Source organism: Lonchura striata, chromosome 5, assembly GCF_050655825.1.
Source record: "Lonchura striata isolate lonStrDom1 chromosome 5, ASM5065582v1, whole genome shotgun sequence".
Lineage (NCBI taxonomy): Eukaryota > Metazoa > Chordata > Aves > Passeriformes > Estrildidae > Lonchura > Lonchura striata.
The window spans coordinates 56,910,229-56,923,875 of record NC_140707.1 but is presented as its reverse complement, the minus strand read 5'-3'; the positions used below and the strand labels follow the sequence as shown (position 1 = coordinate 56,923,875).

The 13,647-nt window shown below is 42.3% G+C and overlaps 1 protein-coding gene across 3 annotated transcripts in view; it reads right to left on the bottom strand.

Moving 5' to 3' along the window:
* Window positions 1-12,959, bottom strand: part of KCNK13 (potassium two pore domain channel subfamily K member 13) — a 52,868-nt gene extending 39,909 nt beyond the window's left edge. Inside the window, exons 1-2 of one of the 3 annotated variants that reach the window (XM_085580646.1) lie at window positions 12,091-12,959; window positions 8,064-8,126 (exon numbers count right to left, since the gene is read on the bottom strand). In XM_085580646.1, the coding sequence (XP_085436772.1) occupies window positions 8,064-8,126; window positions 12,091-12,430 (403 nt within the window). In that variant the 5' untranslated portion in view covers window positions 12,431-12,959. Of the gene's footprint in view, window positions 1-7,923; window positions 8,127-11,397; window positions 11,413-12,090 lie in introns of those variants that run through there. The other 2 variants (XR_014955730.1, XM_021531925.3) reach the window with 2 other exon arrangements.
* Window positions 12,960-13,647: the final 688 nt, after the last annotated feature.

The window sequence follows — 13,647 nt, the reverse complement described above, 5'->3', positions numbered from 1 at the left end:
TCTGCAGTTGCCTTGATCACCTCTACCTGTTCTTCCCTCCTAATTTCTGCCAGCTTGCTGCCCAGGTGTCTGCTTAAAAAGGGTGATGATATCCAGATAACTGCAGCTCTGCCTTTAACATGGACAGAAGACTGAAAGTAGTATTTACATCTTCTTTCATGATGTGATATTTAGGCTGATGAGCTTCAGTGATAATGGGAAATAAGTTTAGGAAGAGCAAATACATGAGCAAGTATTAATGGTTGATATTGGATGTTTTTATTTAATGGGAACTAAATTAAAAGTGCAAGTTTGTTATAAAACGTGACTGTTAAATTGCCTAGAAACATAGCAGATTGTGTGTATTTTGAGTCATACTAATGTTTTTTTCAGGGTGAGAAGGCTCTGCAGACAGGTTGTATGAAACAGTATTTATTCCTTTGAATGCTGGTAAGATTAAAAAAATCTTAAAATTATATGCAATAACCTCAGTGCAAGTGTTCCAAGATAAGATGTAGACTTGAAGACTAAATAAAATCTTACTTCCAAACTCAGTATTTTGTCCTTGATTTGAGTAGTGAAACACTTTACAATCTGTATAGAAGTACAGTGCAATAGATGGCTTTTAAAGTGATTGAAACTCACCCACTTTGTTATTTATATGCTCAATTTTAAACACATCAGGAAAAAGTTCAAAAGGTTCAAAAGTTTCTACAATAAAACCTCATCCAGTTAATTTCTTTTTCCAGTACTCTTCTGAATCAGCTCTTGAGGCAGGAGATAATTCATTCTAGGGGAACAATAGAGAAAAAACATCCCTAGTAGGAACCTTTCTCCTTATAAAAGGACAATTTTCAAAGCTTTTTTTAATGCAGTTTCATCTGCATAAATTACAAAATATTTTAGTATTTTGTTATGACAAGCTTATTACCTGCTACCTTCTATTGTTCTGCTCTTTTGGATTCCAGACAAAGAAATTGGAAGGAACAAATGTAGAAACATTGAAACTGTCACTAATGGACACCCATGAGTAAATACGTTTCTTTTTGCAATACTTCAATACTGTAACTTCTGAGAGTTGTACCCCATGGAGTACAACATGGGTGTTCTCTGTCAGAGAACAGCCAGAATTCAGTATCCAGCAAAGACATGGCAAAAATTCCTTTTATGTACCTTTACCTGGAGGATAAAAATTAAACTTATGGGCAAGGCTGAAGTTTTACAGTGGGTGCCAGGACTCTTCTAATATTGCAGGGTTTTGGTTTACAGCTTGTCTGAAAGGCAGCATCTCCTTCAGCACAAGGATATTTATATTTTTGGTGAAAGAGGAAAGAATGGCCAGTACTGCTCCCTGAAGCATACAGATAGTCTTAAGAACGTTCTCATTAAGCCACAATCCAGCTGGACATGCTGACTTGACAAACTAGGAATGTTGCTGCCTGAGAGGGATGAGGTAGACTCTAGCTCTTTGAGCAGATGAGAATTTCTATTTAAAGCATTATACATGAAAAATGAAAGGAAGAAGAGCAGCCTGTATAACAAGATTAACTCCTACTTAGAAAAATAAGAGAAACTGGCAATTATAAAATATTTTTCTTAGAACAAACAGCAAAACAGTGCCAGTACATAGCATACAGGGAATGGAAAAGAGATGTGATGTAGGAAGACTACAAAAGGAAGACATATTATAAAAAGGAATTGTTCTGCAATATGAAAGAAAATTGGCATATATAGAGATGATTTTACCCTAAAAACACTATTCTATTTATAGATTTATGGAAATAACTTCAGAAAAAAAATATTTCTGCCCCTAACTGGACTATAATATTTCTTCATTTTCCATGCCATTAATGGAACATGGTTTTGCTCTAAGTGGTTTAAAATTTTTGAGCTTGACTATATTAATAAGTTCATGTGTGTGCATAAGAATATGGAATTCAGTATTGAATATGGAATTCAGTATTGTGCCTGTTTGGTAGGTATTATCCTCTACCAGAGAGAATCAACAAAGCTCAGCTGCCCCTACAGGCAGGTATGAATGAGAGAATCACCAGCACAGATGTGCATGAGGAACAGTCTATTTTAGCAAGAAGGCTGGACAGCTGTTGCTGTGAAGTTCTGACCAAGTACCAAAAAAAGAGTCTTGCACAAAAGTACAAAATGGATGCAAATGCACGCTTAAAATAGGAAACTGGGATTTTTAAAGTCTGCACCTGCCTTTAGTAGTTTTAAATTCAGCATTTTGCTACTCAGTTTGGAGTTTTTTTGCAATGTTACATTTTTACACTAAAGGAATGCATGCTTTCCACTTCTTTAGTTTTCCAATAACTGATAACAGATTTTCAGCAGAACTACTTTCTATTAAAAACAGTCACACTTAAAATAGGCATATTAGTTCTGTGTGAATAAAATCACATTTAGGGTCTTATTAATATTCTCACAGTGAGAACAAAACCGCCTCAAACTCAAAACAGGTTTGAGGTTGCAAAAAGCCTGGGTTATATTTGCAATCAACAGTACCTACTGATATATTGAATTTTCACTTGTCAAGAAGTCTGAAACACTTCCATGAGCCATATTCTGCCTTCAGGGATGGCAGTGTGAAATCAATGGAACACTTTAGTCTCATGAATGCTATAAAAATCTCCATGCTATAATAGCGAATATTTTTTCTGGCAATTTAAATTATAAAATAATATTTCAGCATTTAGCCACAATAGTTCTTTTTCATTTTTAACAGTGAAACTATTCTGGTTTTAGTATTCCTTATGTGCTGAAAAAGCTTTAATATATGAACAGCTGGTATACCAGTCACCTGAATCTTTAAGAGCAGAAATAATTCCACTGGACAGAAGTACTATCTATGAGTAAACATAAACAGTAACAAAGCCTTGATCTTCAGTATTTTATATTCTGACCAAATTATTCTAAAACTCAGTTAAGATAGTCAAAGACAGCCAATAATGGGATTTAAGTTTGCAAGCCTTCCCCTAGCATTTATGATATAATTTAGGACAAATTTCTCTCTCTTTGTATATGTGGGTAAATCCATGTCAAAATAATTATTTTATATTAATAACTATAAAATATATAATTATTTAAACTAACTAGTTAATAATCACTTAAGTCAATATAGTCTCTTTTTTTTTGTCAGCCTCACTATTCTGCACACTCAGACCCTCTTTGTTCCTAGAATTCATCCATGGGCCAAATTAAGACTGCTCCCGTAACCAGCAAGTAATTGTTTAAGTAAGTGTTTTTTGTTTTCTCCATTCTACTTATTCCACTTCATGGCATGCCTAATCTTCTCAGCCCTGATTAAACTCCTGCTTGCAATTAAAAAAGCAAGTTGTCCTCCAGAAAATAGGAAAATTGTGTCACTAGTCAGAAAACCCTCACGTGCTGAGTGCTAGTCTGTAGAACTGATCTCCAGCTCAGCCTGCAGCAGGCTCCTTAGGGAGATCTGGCTCGGAAAATGAGAGATACCTTAGAAGTATTCGGCAGCAGCAGTAGGATCATAGCAGGGCTATCAGCTCACCACGTCGGTAGGCTGGACAGTGGCCCGGCTGGGGAATGGATGCATTCTCCAGCTGGCCCATCTGGAGGAAGGCAACACCTCCTGGAGCTTTCCTTGGCCTGGTGGTTGTATGCCCAGTCTGCCAGGGTTCTGCAAAGTCCCTGATCTCCTCCCGTTTCTGGCAAGGGCTGCAGTGCAGTAGCCTGGGGATGGAGGCTCCTTCCAGAAGCTGGAAACATTTCATTCAGACATACAGGACTTCTACATGGTCCCTGCTGCATGTCACCTGAAAGACTAAATTCAATTTCCAGCAGTGTTTTGTGCAAAAAATGGACAATAACAGTACTTTCCTCATGCTCTTTGTCTCCAAGTCATACTTGTATATCAAGAAGAAGGAGGTACAGCTGCCAGAACAGAGACTTCCAGCAAAGTACTTAATTCCTTGCAGGACCAAATTCTTCAAAGTAACATTCTATTTATTTTTAGTTGGTTTTCTTGATTACTATTTTTTCATCCAGGTTTGTTTTGTTTTGTTTTGTTTTGTTTTTTTCATTCCAGCAGCAGTAAAGATATTGTAATATCTGATTTCACTGTTTTAATTAAGTACTGCTCAGTCCATGATCAGTTCTATTTTGGGCTGGTTTAAAGTTTATTTAATTTGAGACATATACCAACCAGGGTAGCATAATGACACATCTCAAGGCCTGTTTGACCCTAATATTAAAATGTTGTTTTATTACCCGATGGTAAAAAAAAATAAGTAAGAAGTTCAATGTAAATTTGTCAAAAAATTATTTTTAACTGCACTTTAAAAATACAGGTAAAAAATGACCAAAGAACAAGACTCTATATGCAGTGTGACTAACACCCTGAGTTTTTTTTTAATTAAGGAAAACAGGAATAATGAACACATACTATGACTGAACCTGGGGGAAAAAAAAGCCCTTGGCAGAGGCTAAAAAATGTCATCATATCCATTCACTGCACAATGAGGGAATTACGGATTCTGCATAATTCTTGTGGAGTGTCTGGTTGACCTGAGTGTAAAGGACTCTGGTGATGAAATCTCTATGTCATTCCTAGGCAGACTACACACTTGTTTCACTTAATTTAGAAAACTTTTTTTCATATAGAATCAAAATCTTTATTGCAATTTAAGCCCATTCTTTTTTATTTCTTCCTGTCATCATTCCTTTTTTAAAGTCCGGCAAAATGTAATTTTAACTTACCTGGAATTTCAAACCCTTCTATGAGTTGCAAAAGTGCTCTTATTGCTTTAGTAATTTCTTTGAATATTCTAGAATGCAGCTGAGTTACCTTAAATGATTATAAAAGATCTGACAGATTTAGGGATTATAACCTATTATTTTACTTTCCCCTTTCTTACAAGTGTTAATTGTACCATACAACAGTTCAGAGTTGACCTTTTCAGAAGACTGATACAGAAAAATCCATTACACATTTCAGCCTTCTTAGAATCATTTGTTGAGAGCTCTTCCTCTTTTCTGTACAGCAGAACAATATTTTTTTAGTCTTTCTCATCACTATTTTGCTGATGAAACAGCATGATGCCCCTTGCTAATAGCACGATTTTGAATATGATTGTGTATTTCCATTTTATTCCTTTTATTTGTCTTCACTGATCTAATTTTCTATCCATTTTTCTGTATGCTTTCTTCTTGTGACAGAAATTAACTTAAAATTTATACATTTGTCTTTTACTATAGTTCCTGTCTTCCTTCTATATTTCACATTTGGATCCCTTGAGCCAGCATAATTCATATCTTTTATCCAGAAAACTGAAAGTCCCCCTTAAATAATTTTTCTTTAGTTTTGGTTTCTCTGAGATTCCAAACTGCAGATCTATATTTAAAGCTTTGCTCTCAAAATCCCCTGGTTTTCTGTACTTCTTCCTTTCCCCCTGAAGAATAATGAACTCTGCCACTGCACGGTCATAGAAGTTGCCTTCTACGCTTACTAGGTTAAAGTCAAATCCAGAAAGGTTTTTTCCTTAAGCTGCTTACATATTTCAGAAAGTTACTAGGGAATTTGTGCTCAGGTCCCAGCGTATTCACCTGGAAACAGAGAAACCCCCATATTATTATAAAGAAATGCCCTGGAAAATGCCAACTCCTCACAAAAAACCAAATCTCGATCTTCTTAAAAGAGCGTAACTGATAACATGATTTCCTTCACAGAGTTAAGTGCTTTTATCTACTTACTGATCTCTTTAAATGAGAGAGAGAGAGAACCTGTGGCACAAGTTACAGTCAGTACTGCCAACAGTGGCATGCTGATCTGCTTCTGCTGCTGCCTGGGTGTCCATCTGTAGATTGATAGGGTGGGATTTATTTCACCAAAATTTCAACACTAATAGTAGAAATATGAACCTTTGCACTTGACACATCAGCTATTTTATTCTAGTCAGGGAACAGGCACATTAAGACATATAAATTAATGTAATTTATTTTAGATGTCTTCTGTAAAACTGTAGTAACAGTTTTACTGCAGTAACAGAAGTAAGAAAATTTACATGTGAGACCGGACCTGGCCTTTCTCCCAGCCTTGTGGATTATAACCATATGGCTTAACTTTTATTTTAACCAGTGTTCAAGAGAGAACATGCTAGGCTATCACACATGTACCTTTTTTAGATCTTGCTTATTACAAGATTTCCAGGTTGCCTTAATTTTGTACTTCCTTTCTACAACATGATTTGCTTTAAGTTTTCTACACTGTTCTGCATATAGCAGAGACTAGTGACAATCCTATCATTATAACCAATGTTCTCCTTTTCACGTTTTCTCTACATCTTTGCTTTATACAGATCTGCCATACATTATAGAAAGCTTTTGGCAAAGTTAGAGTAAACCATCAAACTCGTCTTTCAGAGGTGGGCAATGTTCTAGTTTATTAACAGATGCAATCCAAGGCTGGTTACAATTACAACTTCAGTGAGTTGACAACTACATGGTAGTCTCTGTAAGGCAAGTAAATGGCCTCGGTTTACCTGCAGCTTCCCTAAAAAGCCTTTTGCTCTAGAGATGTCCTTTTTGCTCTGCTTATGGCTCAATGGCTAAAGCAGGCAATTTTGAATTATTACAGCTGTTTGCAGCTTGTGTGCAGTTTTGGGCACTACAATATTAAAAAAACATTAAGCTATTAGGGAGCATCCAAAGGAGGACCATGAATATCATGAAGGGCCTTGAGGGGAACTGTGAGGAGCAACTGAGGTCACTTGGTCTATTCAGTCTGAAGGAGACTGAGGGGAGGAGGGAGACTGAGGGGAGGCCCCACTGCAGTCTACAACTGCCTTGTGAAAGGAAGGGGAGGGTAAGGCACTCAACTCATCTCTTCACTCTCATGAGCAATGACTGGAATGAGAGCTTGGCCTGAAGTTGTGTCAGAGGAGATTTAGATTGGATATTAGAAAAAGGTTCTTCACCCAGAGAGTGGTTGGTCATTGGAACAGGTTTCCCAGGGGAGTGGTCACAGCATCAAGCCTGACAGAGTTCAATAAATGTGTGACACTGCTCCCAGGCACACGGTGTGACTCTTGGGGCTGTCCTGTGCAGTGTCAGGAGCTGGATTTGATGATCCTTGTGGATCCCTTTCAACACAGAATGTTCTACAATTCTATGGTTCTAAATACTTCAGGCATGTTACTGTTAGGTAAGGGCAGATCGTTTGGTCTCAGTGACACCAGGAGTAAGTTTGGTCATGGCCTCAGGTGGAGCATTTACTGCAGCTGCCACTCTTTGCTCAGTCTGTACACAGGAAAGACAGGGAGACCTCAAGGCTACAAGCAGTAGTCCACCTCTCTGGGTTTAACAACTTTGGTGGTTTGCTGGACATTATCACACACACTTTTCTTTTGCACAGCTGTAACTCCACTTAGCAGGAACTGCACTGACAGGTGAAAATGAGGAAACAGGCACTTTCTGACACTTTTCAGAACTCCTTCCTTCACTCCATGACACGGCTGTAGCATGGACACTGTGGTTGTTTCGCCCCATACAGACTTTCCCATTAGCAAACAACACTTGCATGAGCAACCCTTTCTATGAGACTGCTTAAAGAAGATGCTATGACTCCTTCTATCCCTTCAGTACAGTGCACCATGTGGTTGCTCATTGCTGTCTATTGTAAGAATCCCAGCCTTCACTCCAGGCAATTTTATATTTTGGGCCTCAGGTAATGTATCAGTTGACAAATTTATTTTCTGATCTTGTATGAAGACTTTACACCTCCAGCCTGATTTGCTGCAAACTTTTGCAGAGGATGGATGCAAATTTTAACAATTTATCCAGAAAATGTGATCTCATTTTGCGAAGATGATATAATTTCCTCCTTTGCCTCACTGCTCACACAGTTCACACAGAGAAGACAAGAAGCAACAGGTTCAAATTGAAATACTGGAAATTCCATTTGAATAGGAGGAAAAAACCCTCTTTAATGTGAGGCTGGTCAAACACTGGCACAAGGTGTCCTGAAAGATTGTGGAAGTCTCCATCAAGAGAGATACCCAAACTCCAACAGGATTAAGCCCTGAGCAGCTGTCACTGACCCTGCTTGGAGTTTGGGGGTTGGACCAGACAATCTCCAGAGATCCCCTCCAACTTCCAGCAGCCTGTGAAAAGGGCAGGAATACCATAAGTACATTTAAGAAGTTGCTTCATGTTATGTGTTTTTAACAAGATACATTTTATTCCAGCTCCCTACTTCTTGGAGGCACTATTGTGCCAAGGTACCACAGAAGTCCTTGAATATCAGAGCACCTAATGATGACTGTGAGCCTACAGTCTGATGCTGCTGAACACCCAGAGCCTACCTAATGCTGTATGTCTCTGTATAAAATACATAAACATTCACTGAAGTGCAAATTGGCACTTAGATCTTGTTTTATTTTTTGGTCTGCAGATGTTTTATTTGACTATGCAAAGTGCAACAGTTTCAACAGAAAACACTGAGAGTCCCACCTTAAAATTATTCCCCAGACTAGTGGGCAGGGAACTTGGATGAGACACAGGAATTGCTTTAAATCCTGACTGAGAAAGAAGTTGATTTCTGACCACTTGATTTCTAGGCAAAAAGGACACTACATTATGTGACAAAGGGTAGACTGAAAGCAAAGTGAGTTTTTGGAGGAGCCCACTGGACATGTGTGGATTAGTTAGGCACCTGCCTTAATGGGATTGAGAGGCTTTGACACCATCTAATTCATTGGGGTCACCTCCTGGACAGTCTAGGTAGACTCCTAGTTGGGCAGGTATTTGTGGTTATGTTCCTTCATTCCTAACATTTCCCTTACTGCAAAGGAAACCTTAGGACTGGGATGCTCTGGACATCACTGCTCAAAAGATGCATCAAGATTAGGGGTTACAGGCTGAGCAGTGATAGGAACAAACCCTTATGGAACAAACCCTTTAATTACTAACCTGAGAAATTAATTATTTTGTACTAGTTCAGCTCTGTTTAGCTTTGTATTTTCTTAACAAATGAAAATAGGCCTCTTGACATGATGCACTGATATTATGTTCCAAAATCCATGTGTCAAACATTTAATGCAAATCTTAATTAGAAAGACAGGATTATTTCCTGAGTTACTGCAACACTCTACTTTCCTCTGAAATATATTATGGTATTTCTTTCTAGCTAAAGTAGAAATGCAGTTGATGTGACAAGTAATGTTTGACTGATGCTTTAGCAGTAAATCAAAATGGCTAGGTTCACCTTATTTACTGCAAAAGAAATAAATTTATTCTGGTGGAGTAGCAAAATAATTCCTATTATGCAAAAGAGAAATAAAACCCCATAAAGTTTTTTAAAAAAAATGTTTTTACAGCAACTTACCTGCTAAATATAAAGCTTCTATACCAGCACACAATACTGAGTGTAGAAGCTGAGCTGATATTAAGAACATGTCATAAGCACCTATTCCTAAAAAACTGGTTTTAACTGAAGACATCAAATTTTGTTTAGCTTAGGAATGTACAGAGCAACCAGAAGTACAGACTGAAAAACACATGAAATAAGCCTTCATACTTTCCTCAGATCTAGCAAGGTTGCAGCTAGAATAATACATTAATATTGGAGCACTGTACTGGGGCATGAAAGAAGACACGAACCATTTGGAAAGGGCTGCGAAGAGAGACAAAGTATTGATTTCAGAGGTGTAAAACAAAATCTATTGTTAGGATGCCAATATGGTTGATACAAATGAGAGTGTGGTTGCCTTCAGGAGAACACTCCTGAGTGGCAGATCTGAGGAGACCTGGTCGAAGCACAAGCCTGAGAATGCCCAGAGAGCCCAGCCTGCAGCACAAGCTAAGTTAAAGCATTAAAATGCACAATCAGTCCCACAAAGCAGAAGTTCTACTGAGAAGATTAAAAAAGAGACATGCTATCGATATGATGAAGGAGTGCAATGCCACTGACTAGATTAAGGAAGAATTACACAATTCATAAAACCCACTGAGAAAGTGTCATCACTGATAAGACTGAGAAAAGCAATGTCAGGTCAAAAGAAGGGACAGGATGTAAACTGCCAAAGTCTCCAGACCATACACAGTCTGAAGAAAAATGGATTCTTGAGGACATTTCTGCAGAAACATTAAAGGAGTTGTAAAATGTGGGCAATGGAAATCAGCAAGTCATAGAAATTACTAAAAAGTATGAGTGTATAAGTGGATACTTGTGTTTGGGATCATCTGCAGTTAACAGGATCACAGATCTTCTCTCCCTAACAATCCTATTTATATAAGACATACATTATGTAGAAATACTGGCATCAGTTGACACCTGTGAAAAGTAACTGTATCCCTGCAAAATGTGTTACAACACTGTAATTTTCTGAACTGAGAGAAGGCTGAAGGGACACACTGACAATGGTCTTTGTGCAACTAAGAGGCCATTCTCTGAGTACAAGGATGGCAAGACAAAAATAACGCAAGTCACTGAACTGCAGTAAGGCAGACATCAGGAAAACCTCAGGGTAACAATGCACAAGGGTTCATTCCATGTTGAAGCTGTGGAATCTCCAACACTGCAGGTTTGAAATGGCATCTTGGACAAACATCACGAAAAAAAGTCCCATATAACTGACCTAGGAATAGAGGGAAAGCAGGTGGAACTTTTGAGATTTGGTCCAATCTGATATGATCTTTTTATTACGATTTTATGACTGTAGCAAATGTTCACATAAACTCTGCTTATTTATTTTAATCATACAAGAAGCACACTTCAAGGGACACGTTAAAATGGCAAACAAACTACAGCAATCCACAAAAATGGGTTTAGCAATGTTATAAATTACTTTCAATTGCCAGTTCAGCAGAACACTGAAGCACAGTTCTTGGGTCTTAAAGTCTAAGGACACAAGCCACTCGAAGTTTGAAGCCCTGAGGAACTACAAAACCAGCCCAATGACACCTTTAACAATAGGATAACTCCAGACTTAAAAAAACCTCATTGGAGAGAAGTGTGCTGCAGGACAGGGCAAACTCTTACACATTCCACATAAAGCAAGGCATCTCTAATCTCCTCTTCAGAAAAAAAAAAAAAAACAAAAACCTGTAAGTGGAGATTTCCTGAAGAATTAAACAACCATACCTCAATGTACATTTCACTCGTGGAGAGAGACTGATGGGAACTGGCTATACCATTAATAAGATTTAGTGATCCCATTTGCACAGTGATAACTGCATACAGATTGCCTGTCTTCAACTAAAGAAAGCTCCCTTCCTCTGAGGCTTTTAGCTGTCTGCAGATGCCTAAATGAAGCCTTTCTGTTGACACCCATGGGCTCCCTGGGGTGCTTATGTCAGTTCCTGGTGCTATCCCTTTTCATCTTAATGTACACATGTCAGACTGCTCGGAATTTCTATTCAGTATCACCTTACCCTGAAGGCTCCTTCAGCCTGAATAAACTTGGGTTTATTCACAGGTGCAATAAACTGTGCCCATCGACTTGATGGTTCTGCCTTGAAAAGCCTGAAGGAGCAAAAAGCCAAGTGGTTTGAAACTCAGTCTTTCCAAGTTGTACACTTCGCAGCTGAACACAACAAAATGTGTTTGAGGGTTCTCGTTAAGACCAGACGATCCTCAGAAAGGGCTTTGATCATACAGCCTTATGAAACCGCCAGATCTAAGATTTTCTTTAACATTTCCCAGAATTTAAAGACATACAGGATTGTTTAAAGCTTTCGGCTTCGGATGCGACTGGTCTCTCACAAAGTCTACCAGCGTATCCCGAGCACAGGTTGATGCGCGCAGGCGAATGACAGCCGCGGAGAGCATCCTTGTGTCCGCTGCCCTGCCTGCCCGCAGCTCGGCCCCTAGGGCCGGCCGGGCTGCCGGAGCTTCCGCGGCGCTCCCGGAGCTGAGCGCTCCCCGCGAGAGGCGCGCCCGTGGCAGCGGCTCTTGGACAGCAAGAAGGCAAAAAAAGAGAGCAGCGAAGAGACAGGACCATGCCCGGGCACCGACACGAGCCCGCTGTGAGCCCGCGAGCAGGCGAGGATGAGACGAAAAGCGCATCCCCGGCCCCCAGCCCTGGCCCCGGTGCCCGCCCGGTGCCCGCGCGTCACGCCGCTCACCGATAGTGGAAACGACGGTGCCCACAAAGTAGAAAGCGCCGGTGAAATCCCACCGGGGCCGGATGTCATCGACGCGGATGCCGGCCACGCTCGCCTCTTCGTATTCGCGGAGGAAGTGCCGGAGCTCGGCACGGCTGAGGTTGTGGCGCCGGGTGAAGTTCTCCAGGCGTTCCTCCCAGCGCTCCTTAGCCTCCCGCTCCGTGGGCAGCTCGATGGCCGAGAAGACGGCGGCGCCGCACAGCATGTACAGCACGATCAGCACCGCCAGCAGGAGGAACCGCGCGTTGTCCGCGTTGAGGCGACCCGCGCTGGAGCAGCAGCAGGCGCCGCGACACGCCATCCTCCGCCCGCGGGACCGGGCTGCCGCTCCGCCACGCTACGTCGGGGCCCTGCCACCGCCGCCGGGCATCACGGCGCCGCCCGCCAGCCGTACGCGGGGCCCGGGGCTCAGGGCGCCGCGGAGCCCGGCGGCGGCGAGCGGCGCTCCCGGGAGCCGGCCGGCACCTTCGCCCCGAGGGCAGGGCGCGGCCCCGGCACGGCCCCGCGGCGGAGGCGCTTCGGGCTGCCGAGCATCCTGAGGGCGAGGGAACCGCTCGTCCCGTCTCGCGGAGCCCCTCAGCCCCAGCGCCCGCTGCGCGGGGCTCCCGTGCCCGCCACTTTCATATCCCCTTCCTGCCCCCGCCCCGAGCACGTCGGAGCGGGGCGCAGGGACAGGCACCGCCAGGCGCCTCCTGCCTGCCGGGGGGGACGAGGCGGGACCGGCGGCAGCTCGCCCTCCCTCCCTTCCGCTTGGCCGCGGGGCTCCGCCGCCCGGTCCCCCGGGCCGCCCGCACCATGGCCTCGGGGGAGCCGCAGGCCGGGCCGGGCCGTGCCCGCGGGGCAGCTCCTCCCAGCAGAGGCACGGCCGCCGCCTGCGGAGCTCAGCGCGGCAGCGGGCAGGGCGGGCTGGCAGCGGGCCTGCCCCGCGGAGCCTGCCCCCCTTCACGCCCTCGGGTACCCGGCCCCGGGCTGCGGGGCCGAGGAGCGCCTGAGGCAACCGGGCCTCTCACAGACCGGGCATGGAACCCGTCAGCCGATTATACGCCCCTCATCAAAGCCATAAAAATTAGCGCCTTTTGCCAAAAGAGGGCACCTCCTTCTTCACAGGAGTGGTTACCCACTCCCTTCCCGACGAGGTGTTACATCTCTGTCCTCCAGCGCATGGTAGTCGAAGGGAAATTGTTTAGGGAAGAGAGAAGCAGCCTCCAGCTGCAATGTGATTTTAAAACGCGTTATTTGCGGTTCAAAGTCCAGAGCTGTCGATCCAAATCTGCTGGAAATATCATTCTCACTGTAAGAAGAAAAAGCTAAATTCAGCAATATCTGGTAGTTGCTACAGTGCTGAATTTTACTTTTAAATAATTGGGGGCTGGAATTCAGTTCTGCTAAACATAATAGTATACAAGCACATTCTTTCCAGGGAAGGACAACCTACATATATTTTTTTAGAAAGCAGGTTAACAAACTATAACATCCACTTCCCTTCCCCCCGCACCCCCCCCCCCCCCCCCATTTTCT